General features: G+C 37.7%; 1 protein-coding gene across 3 annotated transcripts in view; it reads left to right on the top strand.

Moving 5' to 3' along the window:
• FAM171B (family with sequence similarity 171 member B) overlaps nt 1-17414 on the top strand; it is a 78178-nt gene that overhangs the window by 39892 nt on the left and 20872 nt on the right. For 2 of the 3 annotated variants that reach the window (XM_017545054.2, XM_017545055.2), the window contains exons 2-3: nt 10532-10765; nt 16388-16480. In XM_017545054.2, coding sequence (XP_017400543.1) covers nt 10532-10765; nt 16388-16480 — 327 coding nt within the window. Of the gene's footprint in view, nt 1-728; nt 828-10531; nt 10766-16387; nt 16481-17414 lie in introns of those variants that run through there. The other variant, XM_037744483.1, reaches the window with a different exon arrangement.

Here is a 17414-nt window from a genome sequence, read left to right as displayed (position 1 = left end):
GTCTTCTATAGGAAAACCATAATATAGTGTTGGTTCAGATATGTTTTTTCTAGAATATTCCTCTATACATATTTATTATTATTTGAATTTTAGCTATTCTCACTACTTAACAATGCTTGCAATCATCTGCTAAATAGTTAAATCTTCTCCAGCAACCTCAGGACCTAGCTCACTGATAGGTATTTTATTTTTACTTGTCTGTCTCAACATTTAGATTATATGTTTTCTAAGGGTACAGTTGAAATCATTTAATATTGAACTATTTTAAAACCAATAGTGACATGTTGAAAGGATGATTATGTGGGCAAGACATAATGATTATAATTAAGTGACAGAGAAAATAAATATGCTCATGGAAAGCTAAAAAATTACCCTGGAGAAGAGTAGGTAGACAAAAATACTTCCGGCTGAAAATCGTGTATTTAATCATGGATTCTGCTCTATCTAAATGCCAAAGTATTTTTGTTGGAGGAGAGAACTAGTAGGCGATTATTAGGGATATATATATTGCTTCTGGCTGACTGTGCTGCTGGCTTGATCAAGCTGTTGGCACCAGAAAAATCAGAAGCATCCGGTTTAAGTCATAAGCAGGTTAAAGAAGGAAAAAAGGGAAAAAAAGAGTTCTTCATGCCTCATTAATTACTTTGACCAGGCTTTCAGCTGAGGTTTTTTGTTGTTGTTGTTGTTCGTTTTTTTTAAAATGCTGCTTTTGCTGTGATTTGTGCTGGGGTGAGAGACAAACCAAGGTTGACGATGGGAAAAAGAGGCTGAGAGAGTGAATGAGCATTTCCTTCTGAGCATTGGTTGTGAGATGAGAAAATAAGTTAGTAAATATGATGAAAACCAAATCCCTAATGCTTTTCTGTAAGAGTTAATGTGGAGCATGGGACTTGGAGTCAGAAGAACTTGTCTGTGAATCCTGGTCATAACATTTTTAGCTGTGCAATTTTAATCTCAATTTCCTTGCCTTAAAATTGGGAAACGACTTATAGGTATGTGTTAGGATGAAATTAGACAATATGTGTAGAGTTTCCAGCACTGGGCTAGATTGTGTGTGTGTGTGTGTGTGTGTGTGTGTGTGTGTGTCTGTCACACAAGTAAACATGTATGTATAAAACCTGTAACTTACGATGTCAGCTTTGAGTGAGATTAGAGAGGAAACAACTGCAAGGTGGTTGTTTCCATGTTGAGCTAGAGAAGACCTGTTGGTCAGGCCTGTATTATGCACTAAGTCTACTAAGCATTTTAAGATACAGATATAGGTGATCTCATCAGAGAGGGGGATTGTGATTTGGATCATCAAGATTTGACCTTTGCAAATCTTTTTTTTTTCTAAGTATATTTTCTCATCAGATTTATTTTAACATTATTATTACATGTGAAAACATAAAATCATCCATTCTGGATTAGAAGACATTTTATAAATCAAATCCAGCTTTAGAATGTCAGGAGGGTTTTAATGTGTCTTATTTTGGCAACTGTACTTTTACAAGGATGAAACAGATGGAATATGCAGTTGTTTTTTTTTTTTTTTTTTTTTTGCAAATTTCACTTAAGATCTTATCACACATTGGGATTTGTCTGTAAATCCAAAGACTCTGAGAATTTCTGAAATTGATTATTGAAGCAAATGAATTAATAAAAATTCACTATTGAATATGCTGTTGAAGGAGCCATTGTAGGTACATTTGGTTTGAACAAGATCTCTTACTGAATTTGAATGGGGAATACTAATTCCCTTATGCTGTAGTTATGTTGTTTGTCTCATATGGTTTATCATGTTTTTGATACTTGACATTATCCTGAATTCCTTCATATTCCATAAAAGATAGAGTGGCCTATTAAATATTGTCCTTTATTTACAGTTGTACATATTTAATGTGCTTACTTGAGCAAGCAACATAAACCAACTATGGCTACAAGAAATAAAATACTTTCTAGGAAAGATTATTATATAGTTCACAGATCAGCTGGAAGGGCTGCACAACCCAGTTTCTGGAAGGAGAGGGACCAGGGAAGAACTAGAAAGCACGATGGTAGGGCCTCATAGGCTTTCCAAGGTAATTCAGTTTCAGCAACCATTAGCATTCTGAGATAGGACCCTCTAGTGGCAGGAAAACAAGCTCAGAGCTCCCACTGAGGGGAATTGTGTAATTATTTCATTATATGTTACAATGTAATAATAATGAATTATACAATAAATGTAATGCATTTGAATCCATCCTGAAACCATCCCCCTAATCTGGTCCAAGGAAAAATTGTCTTCTATGAAACCAGAGCCTGGTGCCAAAAACGTTGGGTGTCATCGATATATATTACTATTATAACTTTTTGTTAAATTCTTTTAACCCAAGCGTTATATTTTCCTTTTGAGTTTGAGGACACGGTTTGGCATGAGTATGTGTGTATATGGCCAGGGGATGCTTTTTCTTTTTAATTGATGTTAATAAGAATTTAAGTTCTCAGTGATGATTGCAATCGTATATTACTTGAGTTAATTTAGTACACCCCAAGAACCACTGTTCCATGGTGCAAAGATGGCTTTGGAGTCCTTCATGGCATTAGCAGTGTTGAATCCATATAGTCTGCATGGTTTGATTTTTGACTTGGGGTCTTATATGTTGGCAGCTTGCAGGGTTGCTTTACTTCTCAGATTCTTCCCTCGGAGTGGGCTGTCTGCATGTGCAGTGGCCTGCCAGCACTTGAGAGTGGCTGCATGTGCAGTGTGTTTACTCAAGTTGTACACATGCTCACTTGAGGCATTTTTCCCTTACCAGGCACGTGTTCCTAGAGGACGGTCATATGTCAGTTAAACTGAAGTATGAAGAGGTAAATTCTGCCATTTTACATCTTAGTGCACATGCTTGAGCCCACTCACCCAACTCCTGAGATCTTATCAGGAAGCAGCTAATCACCAGTTTCAGGTTTTCTATCTTTTGGGAGACTGCCTTTCCCTGGTGCCAGCTGTGACCTATTATTATTATAGAGAGATAGTTTAACAACTCTCTAACCATTGCCTGATGTTTGCCTGACATTCCTGGTGGGGTTGAGTCCTCTCCTGCCTTACTCATGTCTGACTTCTGACCATAACAGTGGGTATATTTGAAGGCTGACATGGCCTGTTACCATCTGTGAGACTTTGGTCAATTTTCATGATGTATCTGAATCTTCATTATTTTAATCAATAAAATGGATTTGATGTTACATATTTTACAAATTGAGATTTTTGTGATCTATGCCTACAAGCATGTATATAACTGACCATGGGTTGGCATGTAACTGACAAATGGGTTCTTCTTGCCTACTTCCCAGATAAAGCTGATTTATCAAGGCAGGGGAATTGCAATGAAGAAAGAGTTTCGTTCATGCAGAGCCAGCTGAACAGGAGACCAGTTTGTTTATTACTCAAATCAGCCTTTTCCAAGAACTTGGAAGTTTTTCAAAGGTAGTTTTGTCACAGGATCCTTGGAGTGTCACTTTGCCAGACAGAAACCTCTGTGGCTGGTAGCTCCTTTACCTGAGTTATGTTCAGGCCTGCTGGGCTCATTCTTCCTACTTGGCTTGGCAGCCTGCTCTTGGCTCACACTCCTAGCCTGGATCCCATGCTTGCCAAGGGTGAGCCAGGCACAGAACATTGAGGGGTGTGTGAGTGAGCATGGGTTCCAGCCACTGCACACAGCTATACATGCTGGCTGTGACAGGGCAGACAGCTCCAGGCGCCGGCATGGGTGGTGGCTCCCTGCAAGGCTGTGGCTGGAACAGGTGTACCTCAAGTGGCTTTCACTACACGCATTGGGGAACATGGTGGCATCTGGAAACCTGCAGACTTCAGAAACTGCAGAGCCTAGGTCTGGGCTCCCTGAAGGACTGCAGTTCTTCTCTTTCCTTCTTGTCACCTGCAATGTGGTGAGTAGAGGGGCATGTTTCAGCCCTGTATGTGTTACAGCTTTTTCAGTCCCACTATTCAGTGGGTCCTGAGTTCTTATCCTGTGTCCAGGAAGAAGGAAGTACACGAACAACTAGAGGGTGAGCAAGGTGAGGAGGTGCTTTATTGAATGAAAGTAAAGCTCTCAGGAGACTGTAGGATAGGTGTTATCAGTGTAGGTATAAGTGATACCCCAAAGTGGGTAGCTCCTTTCAACAGGCAGGTCATCCCAATGAGTACCCTCAGCAGAGAAGAGACCCAGAGTGGGTAGCTCTTATCCACAGGCAGGTCATCCCAACCCAATAAGTACAGCTCTCAGGGGACAGGAGACCTGGAGTGGGTAGCTTCTATCTGCAGGTAGGTCATCCTGACGAGTGTGCATCCTTCAGCAGAGAGACAAGACATAGAGTGTGTAGCTCCTATACACAGGCAGGTCATCCCAACATCTCTGTGGCCCTCAGTGGAGAGGAGACCCAGAGTGAGTAGCTTTTATCAGCAGGCAGGTCACCCTGTCCTCTGTTTGACTCTGACTGAGTTTAGGGGTTTTATGGGCTTCAGAGGGCAGGAAGTGCATGCTAATTGTTCCATAGGTGGCCATTTGTGGGCCTGGAAAATGCGCTATAAGTTTTCATTGTGGTCTGTGGAACTGGCAGCCCAGCCCCCATGCTTCAGGCCATCCCTAGCTTGAAGGTGGGGCTTCACTGGGGACCCACCCCTTTCTGCCCAGGAACCTGTCTGACTCCTGCCATCAATCATGTTGTCCATGGTGCCCAGGTTGTTTATCTGAGGGGTTACCGCAAGCCCACATGGAGCCACCCTCAACCCCCACTGTTTCCCTCCTGTGCCCAACAGTGCCCAAAGTCTGGAGGGGGCCTAGATGGCAGGGGGCTGGCCTGTCAGTGCTGCCCCAAGTGTGTGCACATCCAGCTGGCTTGTGATAGTGCCTGTTCTTGGCCACAACTTTGCTTTGCCCCAGAGCTGGAACTGGGAGCAGGGAGAGGCCAGACAGTGGAAGCAGGCACTTTCAAGCCTGGGGGGCAAGAGGGACTCCTGGGCCTCTGAGAGCAGAGGGATTCCAGAGGCTGGAGCCACAGCTGTCAGGCTGCAGCTGTGCCTGGGAGTGCAGCCTTCTGCCCCACCAACTCGGTAGAGGCAGGGGTCCCTCTGGTCCTGCAGATTTTGCAGCCCCAGCTGTGCCTTCCCCACTGCAGCTGACACCCTCACAGTGGCTGCTCCACACAAGCTGTCACTGCTATCAGTTTGGAGGAAGTGGGGAGGGGGGACAGTGACGGTGGCTAGACAATGGGTGCTTTCTGCTGATTGGTTGGGTCAGAGATGAAATCATAGGGAGTCAAAGCTATCCTCTTGAGCTGAGTTGCTTCTGGGTGCTGCCACAGGAGTGGTGGAGCCATCAGTTCAGATATGCCAAAAACTTGAAAAGACATCTCAAAAGGCCAAACCTTAGGTTCTACAGTAGTGGTGGTGTTTGTAGGAGTAATTGGGGAAGTTGTATATCTTGTGACCTCCAGAATAATGGCTGGCAATCTGCACCTTAGAATTCAGCCTCCTCACATTCTTCTAACCTGATGATCTCATTAGCTTTACAAAGGCAGTTTTGTTTGGAGAAACGGCTATTATTATTTAAACTATAAACTAAATATCTCCCAGTGCTAGCCCAGACTTAACCCAGGAATAATTAAGGTAGCTTGAAGGCTACAGGCAAGAGGAAGGGGGTTGGCTAGGTCAAATCTCTCCAACAATTTAAATTTTCGAATTTTTGCAAAGGCAATCTCAGACACATATATTTATTCTTTACCTTCATCTTTTGAGTTTAAATTGTTACAGATATATTTATTTTATAAAAATACTATTAATGAGCTGAATTTATGATATAATGGAAAAATAGCTTGATGAACAGCTTAAGACCCATGGCTTATTTGGCCTTTTATAACCGAATGTTCTTCAATTTAGCTCTTAAAAGTAATGATACTAATGACTACTCAAAGTAACTTGACCTCTCATAAGGTTCTCTATTAAATATGCCAAAGCAGATGTATGGATAAACTTTATTTATCTCTATATTATCTTGGAATCCCTTCCCCATATTAGCATTTAAATATATATGAGATTGTTGTTCAGGAAATTCAGTGTTTCAGACAGACTCATGAAACCTCAATTTAAGGTATGATTTGATGTAATCATCTCTTTGCTTTTCTCAATTCTTCCCAACTCCACACTTTAAACTGAGATACTAATTGCTTTTAAGAGAGTAACCAGGCAGATGTAGGGCAATGGTTTACAAGCATAAGCTTTAATGAGAGGTGTCCTGAGTTTATGTCCTGTTTTGTCCATTTACTGAGGGTTAGCCATGGCTCATTTTCAAACCTCCGCAACTCTCAGTTATCAATATGTATAAAATAAAATAGCATCTCTCCAATGAGGGTTTTTTGAAGAGTAAATAGAATAATGAACTTAAAAACTAACACAATGCTTGGCTCATTACCCCTAGAACGTTTTAGTTTTTATTATGGTTAAAATCTTTATAAGAGGAGGTATCCTGAAATATGTTTGTCTGTCTCTCTCTCTCGCTCTCTCTCTCCCCGCCCCGTGTGTGTGTGTGTGTGTGTGTGTGTGTGTGTAGAGAGAGAGAGAGAGAGAGAAAGAGAAGTGTTTGGATAACATTTTAGACTCGAGAAAGGATCAGAGCTATTTTTTTTTTTCCTAGCTTGGTGTGTTGTACCTTCCCTAGGACTGGGTGATTATTACAAACATTCTATTTATATTTGAAAATGTCTTTGTTATGATCCAGAAGCAATTTAAAGTCCAGTTTAACAAAGCTAGAATGGACAGGTATAATAATATTTTGGTAGCAATATTGAGGCTCAGTCAACATTGACTAGAATTTTAATCTGATGTGCTGTTCTTGATAAAAGTTTTGATTAAAAATAGGTTTATGCAGATGTATTGCAGTGTAATCAATGTTTATGATAATTCTTATCAGTGTACTGTAATGTTTGTGAAGTGCTTTCTAATCGTAGAATAATAATTTTTGTTACTAATCACATTAAATGATACACAAGCTCTGTAATGGACATATCATTATCTCAAAGTAGTTAACTATTTTCCTGATTTTACATATGAGTAAATGGATTTTGAGACCTAACTTACCCAAAGTCACATGTCTTAGGAATGGCAGAGGTGGATGGTGACTGACTCCAGAGCTTGCTTACAGGAGAAAAGAAAGCATCTTTCACAGAGATGTGATACATGCTTGCAAAGACACTTTCATGGTGGTACAAGTTCTTTCTCAGGCAGACGTTACCAAGATCTGCACTTAAACAGTAAGACCAGAGGTTTAGGTAGAAACAGGCTTTAGTTTTCATTTTCCTCAACATATGTTAGTTTCTTTTCTCTTTCTTTCTTTTTCTTTTTTCTTTTTTTTTTTTTTAAGGAGACAGAGTCTCAATGTGTTGCCCAGGCTGGAATGCAGTGGTGTGATCATGGCTCACTGCAGCTTTGACCTCCTGGGATAAATGATCCTCCCATCTCACCCTCCCAAGTAGCTGGGACTACAGGCACATGCCAGTACACCCAACTAATTTTAATATTTTTGTAGAGACAGGGTCTCATTATGTAACGTAGGCTGGTCTTAAACTCCGAGCCTCAAGCAATCCTCTTGCCTTAGCCTCCTAAAGTGCTGGGATTACAAGCATGAGCCATAATGCCCAGCCTTGTTTTCTTATATACATAATGGATAGTGCTTTTTATATTTTAAAAAAGGATTTTTGTTTGATATTTTGTATATTTGGCACTGTAAAACATCATCTGCTTTTCAGACAACAGAAAAAAATAAAAGAGCTAGCCATGCAGTAATGGCATTATATTCTAAGAGCTTTGACTACATTTGGAACGTGTTAAATCTATATAACTTTAATAGTGTTACAGAATTTGTTTGGTGCTGCTTTGACAGTTAGAAATGTCTGCAGCCACCACTGTCTTGGTCTTGCTCAGCCCAGCAGGCTGCACTTGGCTCATGCCTGCTCAGATCCCGTACCCGCTGTGGCTCCACGCTCAGCCTGTGGCTGGACTGGGCATGCCACAAGTGGTTTCTGTGTTGGGTGCTGGCGTCTAGACTAGAAGAACGTGGTGGTACCCAAAAACTCAGAGATGCCAGTGATCATGGAGCCCCAAGGGGTGTGACAGCTCTTGCTTGGGGAGACCTAAGGTTTGAGCTTCCAGAAATGTTGCAGCCCTCTACTACTCTAGCTTGGTGAGCAGGAATACAGCTATTTTAATTCCACTGTCCACAGCCCAATGGGCAGAAGTTGGGTTACAGCTTGTTCATTTCCACTGCCTGCAATTTGGTGAATTCCAGGTTCTTATCCCATGCCCAAGAGGAATAAGATACACAGACACCAGAGAGAAGAATTATTGAGCAACAGAAGGAAAGCTCTTAGTGGAGAGTGAACCCTGAAAGCAGGGTAGCCATCTGTGAGGCTGAGTCTGGGGTTTTTGTGGGCTTAAAATGGGAAAGTACATGCTGAATAGTCCATGTGTGGTCTTGGAAAAAGCACCATTCGATTGGTTAAAAGGCATCATCCAAAAGGAACCAATCAAGAGAGTGTAAGACTAGGATAGAAGTTCTCACTCCAGTCAAGGACTCTGCCCAAAACTGGCAGTTCAGTTTTCAGGGTTCAGGCTTTCTTTGGCTTGAAGGTTGGCACTGAAAGGGGACCCATTTCTGACTTTCTAGGAATTTGTCTGTCTCCTGTTGCTATTGATAGCATTAGAGTTAGTGAGACACAATAAAAATGTATTTTCCTTAAGAGAGAACCTCTACCTATCATTTGCTGCTGTCCTTTCTTCTCCTTTTTTAATTGATAGGAAAAAAATGGAGTAATATTGTGCCTTAATAACAAATACAGCCATATATAACTTAACAATGACAATACACTATTAGAAATGCCTTGTTAGGTGATTTTATTGTTTTGTGAACATCATAGTATACTTACACAAACCTAAATGGTGAGGTCTACTGCACAACTAGGCTATGTGGTATAGCCTATTGCTCCCAAGCTACAAACCTGTACAGCATGTAACTGTACTGGATACTGTAGGCAATTGTAACACAGTTTTAAGTGTCAGTGCATCTAAACATATCTCAGCATAGAAAAGGCACAATTAAAAGACCATACAAAAGATTTTTTTTAAATAGTACACTTGTAAAGGGCACTTACCACGAATGGAGGTTGCAGAACTGGAAGTTGCTCTGGGTGAGTGTGAATGTGATGCCCTAGGATATTACTGTATGCTACTGTAGACTTTGTAAACACTGCACCGTGGTGTACTTAGGCTATATTGAATTTAGAAAAAATATTTTTTTCTTCAATAAGTTAACCTTAGCTTACTACAACTTCATAAATTTTTTAAAAATTTAAACTTTTTGATTACTTTGTAATGCACTTAGCTTAAAAGAAACACATTGTACAGCTGTACAAATTTTTTCTATCCTTATTTGATAAGCTTTTTTCTATTTTTAAAATTTTTTACCTTTTACTTTTTAAACTTTTGTTGTTGTTAAAAAACAGATGAATCTGGAAACCATCATTCTCAGTAAACTGACACAAGAACAGAAAATCAAACACTGCATGTTCTCACTCATAGACAAGTGTTGAACAATGAGAACACATGGACACAGGGAGGGGAGCATCACACACTGGGGTCTGTTGGGGGGTGCCAAGGGAGACACAGCTTGGGATGTCAGGAAGGGATAACATAGGGAGAAATGCCAGATGTAGGTGATGGGGGGATGGAGGCAGCAAACCACATTGCCATGTGTGTACCTGTGCAACAATCCTGCATGATCTGCACATGTACCCCAGAACCTAACGTACAATAAAAAAAAAAAAAAAACTAAGACACAAATACAAACATTAGCCCAGGCCTATACAAGGCAGAATCATCAATATTACTGTCTTCCACCTCCACATCTTGTCCCACTGGAAGGTCTTCATGGGCAGCAGCACACATGGAACTGTCATCTCCTAAGATAACAATGCCTTTATTTTTTTGGAATACCTCTTGAAGAACCTGCCTGAGTCTTTTTACAGTTAACTTATTTTCATATGTAGAAGGATTGCATTGTCAAAATTATGATTAAAAGGTATAGTAAATTCATAAACTAGGAACATAGTCATCTATCAAGTTTTATTATATATGCTATACTCTCATACAACTTGCAGCACAGTAGGTTTGTTTATACCAGCGTCACCGGTAACACGTGAGTATGCATTGCACTGCAACACTATGATGGCTATGATGCCACTAGGCAATGGGAATTTTTTAGCTCTATTATAATCTTGTCGAAGATTATATATGTGGTCCACCATTGACTGAAATGTTGTTAGGGAGCACTTGTCTGTATTCGAATTTATTTTGTTTTAGGAGGAATAATGAATTCTTGATTATTATGTGTATTTATTTGTAGTTCCTAAATTTAACAACAGTTTTATACTGTTATTTAGATATGTTGAATGACATTTAAAGCCTATGACCTATGCAGTCTAGGATACAACATACTGCAATTTCTACCCTTTTCTCTTCCAGTGTCTGTATTTATGCTGAAAGTCCAGGTGAATGACATCATAAGTCGTCAGCACCTGAGCCAAGCAGTTGTAGAAGTGTTTGTAAACTACACGAAAACAAATTCCACAGTAACTCAAAACAATGGAGCAGTGTTGATAAAAGTACCCTACAAATTAGGACTTAGTTTAACTATTATTGCTTACAAAGATGGCTACGTGTTGACCCCTCTGCCTTGGAAAACCGGAAGAATGCCAAGTAAGCAATTAAACGTGTTTTGTTTTTGCTAAATGTAAATGAATTTTTTTCTCTGTTTGGGGAATATCTTGTTCTGGTAAGCTGAAAATGAGAATGCTTAGTAAAGTCAATATAAGGAGGTTAGAAAGGAGTGCCAGTTTGAAGAAAACGTTGTCTTAGCCTTTTCAGGCTACTATAAGCCGGGTAGCTTGTAAACAAGAAAATTTTATTTCTTGCAGTTCTGGAGTCTGGGAAGTCTAAGATCAATGTGCCAACAGATTCTGTGTCTGGTGAGGGCTTGCTTTTTTGGAAATAACATCTTCTGTCTGTCCTCACATGGTAGAATGGGCAAACAAGTTCTCTTGTGCCTGTTTTAGTTCTGCTTGCAAGCAAGGGTCTTATGTCCTAACAGGTAAACTGTCTGAAACCTCCCTAACATGTAGGTCTTGGCTCTGTCCTCTAGAACCTGCAAGATTAATCCTGTGTCCTCAGGGGACCCCAGGTAGCCAAAACATGGCTCTGTGATAGGAATGGCCAGTAGAGAGCTACATGACCCCTACCATACGGGGTCTCCATGCGACCTCAAGGTCTCTCCTGAACCTGGCACTTGTTCTGGGCTTCATAACTGTTACTTTGCGAATTACACTTTAGTGAATCAGGTTGAGTTCACTGAAGAGAGGGACCCATTTCCATCTTTGTCCTCTTGACCTAATCACCTCCCAACCCTACCTTACCTTGGAGGTTAGGATTTCAACATATAAATTTTGCAGAGATGTCAACTTTCAGACCATAGCAATCGTGAAGGCATTTTTCCTTCTAGAGGTGTTTGAAGTAATCCTGAGCAAGAGCTCTGCTCTGGACATAGCTTGCCTGTGGTAGAGGGATTGGCATGCCCAAAGAATCAGTGAGAAGCAGGGTGGGCTAGATAAAGTGGGGCCAGATGAAGAAAGGATGTTATTAAATGATGAGACAGACAGGACTTATAAGCTGAATAATACGGCAGTTGTTATAGTGGATTCTTGAGCACAATGAGTGTAGGTTGTTTGGAAACTGGATTTACTCAACAGCATATAATGAAAGCCAGCAGCTGGGCTAAAATAGATTCAGGGAGCCTGGCTAGGAAGTGGTGGCAGTGCTCGTGGCTTATGGTAACAACAGACTGAAGCAAGAGAGCAAATGGAAAGGACGGGGTGAGTACAAGAGATATGCTGAAGAAAGACTTGGTAGCACTTTGTATGACTAACTGAATATTGGGAACAGTGTGCCCTATGAGATATTAGAATGCAACTCTGACTCACTGGAAGGATGATACATGAGGTTGTCCATCTTTTTCAAATCATTATGGTGGCTTTTGTTAGAATTTAGATGTTTTATTTGATTTCATATTGGAAACATTTGAATTCTTGAGCCATTATTTCAATTTAGAATGAGAAATAAAAAATGAATTCAATAAAATTCATATGAATAAAACTGCAATGTCATAACTAGAAAATCAGAATATGAATGTGTTTGAGGTGAACTCATTGTTTAAATAATTGTTCTCAAAAGACAGAAATTAAGCACAACTATTCATTCAATAAGCTAGAAAATAAAACAAGAAAAAAGAAATAATAAAGATCAAAGTGAATTAGCATACACTGGAAGATTTAAAGAAAAGATAATTGACAAAAGGCTAGTTTTCTGAAATAAACAATAAATTATACATACATCTGCTAATCTAAATAAAAATGAATGAAATAGACAAGGAAAAGATGAGAAATATATAAAAGCTTTAAAAATGTCATGAAAATGTTCTACACCAAATTAGATGGCAAGGATCTTAAAAAGTTCAATAAAGTGAGTAATTTTCTGATATACAATATATATTGGTAGTAGATGGTATAGACTAATAACCATTGGATAGAATGTTTCAGGTACAAATAACCCAATTCAAAGATTTTAGAAGTACTCCAAATCATTTCACAAAACTAGCATAGCCTTGATTCTAAGACCTAACAAAAGTAATAAAAATGTTAAATGCCTTTATATGTAGTCTTTCTCCTATACACACACACATCCCTGTATGGACCCATCTTAGTTTGTAACTCTAATAGCAAAAATCCTAAAACAGAAGAGTAAAAAGAATTTTGCCATTATTTAAATGTAACATTCTGTCAAGACCAAGTAGGACATCTTTTCTTTGCAGGATTGAAAAGGTGTCAAATATGTGTCAAAGTCTTTACATATCATATTAATAGAAAAAATTACAGCTACCATATGCTATTATCAGTAGTTGTCTGAAAGGACTTTATACATTTACTATCCATTTCTAACTAAGAAAAAACTCTCCTGGGTACAGTGGCTCAAGCCTGTAGTCCCAGCACTTTGGGAGGCCAAGGTGGGCAGATCATGAGGTTAGAAGTTCAAGACCAGCCTGGCCAGCATGGTAAAACCCTGTCTCTACTAAAAATACAAAAAATTAGCTGGGCATGGTGGTGTGCACCGGTAATCTCAGCTACTCGAGAGGTTGAAGCAGGAGAATCACTTGAACTCAGGAGGCAGAGGTTGCAGTGAGCCGAGATCACATCATGGCACTCCAGCCTGGGTGATAGAGTGAGACTCTCAAAAAAGAAAAGGAAAAAAGCTCTTTAAAATCCATGACAACAAATACATACCTAACATGGTAAATATCTCACAATCATACTTAACTATAAAACATTAGAGATGATCCTACTAAAATAAGCTGAACACAGATATCCATATTATTTTACATTGCAGTTGTTCTTTCTTTTTAGATATTAAGAGACAAAAAAAAGCAGATAACTATTAGAAAGGAAGATGCAAACCACTGTCATTTCCTGGTGGTGATCATATGATGGTCTGGAAAACTACAGAGCATTGAACTTAAAACTCTTAAAATTGATGGAATTTCAACAGATCTATTGATAGCAAATTAGTACATGTTCTTATAAACCAACAAATAAAATATACAGGGAAACCTGAGTGAAAAAAAAGTAAAACAGCTGTATATGTGGGGACACTAAAACTTCCAAATTTTATTAATAGACCTAAAAAACCAAACAAACAAACTAAAGCCCTGAACAAATGGGAAAAAAAATATTTTTTCTTAAGAAGTCTGAATATTGTAAAGATTTCATTTCTTCCACAATTTGTAAATTTAGTTCATTTTTCAAAATTGGCAAAAATAATCTTTAAAGAGTACATGTGTAAAGATACATGGGAATATTTTAAAAGAACATCTAGGGGCAATTTGCCATTACAACTAAAATATATATCTACAAAATTAAGAGTGAGTTTTATAATTTTTATTATGGTACATATTGGACACTTAGTATTTATAAAAATATTATCTATGATAAGATGCCATTAGAAATCATTGAAAAAAGGCTGAATAGTCAGTAAATGATATTGAGATATTTTGGTTAACTATTTGGAATAAATTAACTGGATTCATATGTGAAAATATATTTCTTAGAGAGATCAAATGTATAAAATAATTATATTAGATATAAAAAAATAAACTATCTGACCTTTCAGTTAGTATTGTCTGTTTAAACATAAAAGCAATAAAAGTTAGATATGAACTTATTTTAATAAACTCCTGTATGTTATAAATATAAAAAGCAACTGAGGTTGGAAAAGTATTTGAAACAGTAAAGGCATGAACCTTAATATGCAAAGAATCCATACAAATTAATAAGCAAATGCCAAGGCCCTAACTAAATAAGGTAGATGGACAAAATCATGGCCTAACGATTTTCAAAATGGGAAATACAAATGGTTAGTAAATATGATAACATGTTTTATCTAATAATCAAGATTGGTATACCAAAGAAATACACAATTCTTAGTTTTTTTTTTTTTTTAACCTAAAAAAAGTTTATCTTTAATGTTGTCAAATAAGATAGGACCAGCATTCTGAAACATTCTTAACAGAAGTACAAACTGGCAAAATTACCTGGGTAACAATTTTGAAATGTGTGTATCAAAGTCTTCATAAACTTTGACCCAGTATTGCACCTTTTGAATCTGCACAAATAAACATGCATTAAAATATTAAATACAGTGGACAGGTATTCGTGTGCCAGGATGTTGATGCAATGTTTTTGTAATAGTGAAATGGAAACATTCTGTCAGATTAATGCAGTAAATACATAAATCTTAATACCTTAATAAATGAAATATGTGTGTTAAAATATTATGAAAAATGTCTTTTGAGAGAAATGCTTATGTTATTAAATGAAAAAGTCAGGGTAACAGTATTCTGTATACAATATCATAACTTGCTGTCTTTTAAAAAAAATCACAGGTATAACCAACAAAAAGCTATAATAAAATATTATTAATGATTGTCCCTGTGGTGGTGGTGTGATGAGCATCACTTTCATCTCATTTTCTGTGTTCAAGTTTTTCACAGTGTGTATTACACCCCTTTTGTAATAGGAAACAATTTTCACATGAAAATAAATCTGAATGTGAGCTTCAGAAAGATTCTCCTCGTGTTTAGTAGATGTGTGATTGAGAAAGTATCCAAATATGGGATAATGTCTTACTTATAATCACCTTGAGATTCAAACTGTAACTCTCCAACCTCTCCAATTTAATAAATCCATTAATCAGTCTATATGTTAATATATTCTGAAATTGAAATTACATTTTTATTTGGCAGTTTGCTTTTCCTATAGAAGGAGAAAAGTGTATTTTACCTCTGTCCATCATTGTATACGTTTTATATTTTACTTTTTTCCATATTTTAAAAAATTATTTGAAATATCTCAAAATAATAAAAGGATTTCCATGCAATTGTGTTATGTCTTAAGAGATTTGAGGATGCCATGCTATTTCTGTTAATTTTAAATACACAGCACAAAGGAAAAATATCAAACAAGAACTTGGGCTTTGGGAATTCCTCAAAAGTAATTTTCTTTTTTGGAGGATTGATAAGTCTGCTTTGATCTTGCTTATAAAATAGTCTTTTGTCCCAGCTTCTTGCTCCAATCTTGAAATAATATCTTTCATGTGATCTGCACTTATTCATCCCAACAGGTATTTCAGCTGCTTACTCTTGTAGGCAGGTTTAGCTCCCTCCTGCAATACTACTAAAGGTTGCCTTTGAATCATTTTGTGTGCTAAATTGTCTCCTTCTCTGCCAACTTTTGGCAAACCACACTGTGTGCAGAAGAGCATTGTGCTCTTATGTGGGAAGGAAAAAATGAAATGTGGATAGAGTTTCTGTCTAGAGAACTCTGAATCATGGAGCCAAGAAAAAAATTTTTTTAATCTTAAGAATAACAGGTAACAATTAGAGAAAATATATCAGGAGGTTATTCAAGCATTCAACTTGATCATTTACATCTGGGGTTAGTTACAGAACATCATTCATCACCTTGGTATAGACTACTACTATCAAATAGAAAAGATTAGTAAAATAAATAGTGATAATGAATGATTTCTTTTCACTTTATTGTGACCGTTTTTCCTCCATCACATTTTATATATATTCATCCTTTGTTTTGAATTGCTTTTCCCATCAAGTAGTTTTTTCCCCCTACTTTTTAGGACTTGCTGTTACAAAACTATATTTACTCTAGTTTTTTCCTGCTTACATTAAGTAAAATATTCTAATTGTGCTACATTTCACAGTATATTCATCAGTTACACTTTCACTGTTCCCGCAAAGCCAAGCAAATATATGGCTATTTGAAGACACTGTTTTAATTACTGGAAAATTAGCTGGTAAGTACAATACTTCTTACTGAGTAAACACTTAAAATTATTGTTGTATAGCTGTAGTTCTTCACTAAGAATCAGTGTGAATTATAACTTGAGAAAAATCTAAATTGATCAGTATGATTAGTACTTACTATAAGTTGATCTGAACTGATTCTTATTTTATTATCAAATTAATGGTGTAGTTATTTTGTATAGCAGGAATCATTTTTTCCTTTATTATTTTAGCCCCTCAAATATGCACATTATAGAGAACTTCTTTCCAAATCACATTTCTTACTGGGGCTTCCGTGGTGGGTGAAATTGAGGAGCAGACAGGACACATGTTGCTCAGGCCTACAGATTGCCTCCTTCCTGCCTCCAGCATTAATTTTGTTGCTTTTGTGGAAGATGCCTAAGACTTGGTAGTTAAGTGTCTGCTCTGTAGACGTGATTTGCCTCACTTGCGTATCCCAAGGGGAAGAATGCAGAAAGCATATTTTGGCTAGTGATTCAAACTGTGTCTTCCAATTCTGCTTTACCAATCATGAAGATGATAGTTTCATTCTTATCTCCCCACACCCCTTAAAACCTCAGAATTCTGTGGCTTTTATTGCATATTTTAGGAAACCTCTATAAGTGACAAAAATTGGCTTGTTTTGTATGGGTGAATTAATGTTTAGGTCTAAAGCATAATATGAATGGCTGATAAAATGAGAAAGCCCTCAGGGTAGAGCCCAATAAGAGCATCATGGTAAAAAGAACTGTCTGTGAAAGTTCTTTTCATTTTTAGATGCTATCTTTTTTATCCCTAAAGTCTTAAACCAGAAAATTTACTATTATTTGGTGCAAAAATAAACTAGAGCTTGATGAATCTTGAAGCAGTTTACTGAGGCTGTAGAAGCTCTTACTTATGAAATACCAAGGCATTTGTCAGATTTTTTTTTTTTTTTTTTTTTTT

This window comes from Cebus imitator, unplaced genomic scaffold, assembly GCF_001604975.1.
Source record: "Cebus imitator isolate Cc_AM_T3 unplaced genomic scaffold, Cebus_imitator-1.0 Scaffold176, whole genome shotgun sequence".
Classification (NCBI taxonomy): Eukaryota; Metazoa; Chordata; class Mammalia; order Primates; family Cebidae; genus Cebus; species Cebus imitator.
The sequence above is the reverse complement of the archived record's forward strand: the minus strand, read 5'-3'. Positions and strand labels throughout refer to the sequence as shown.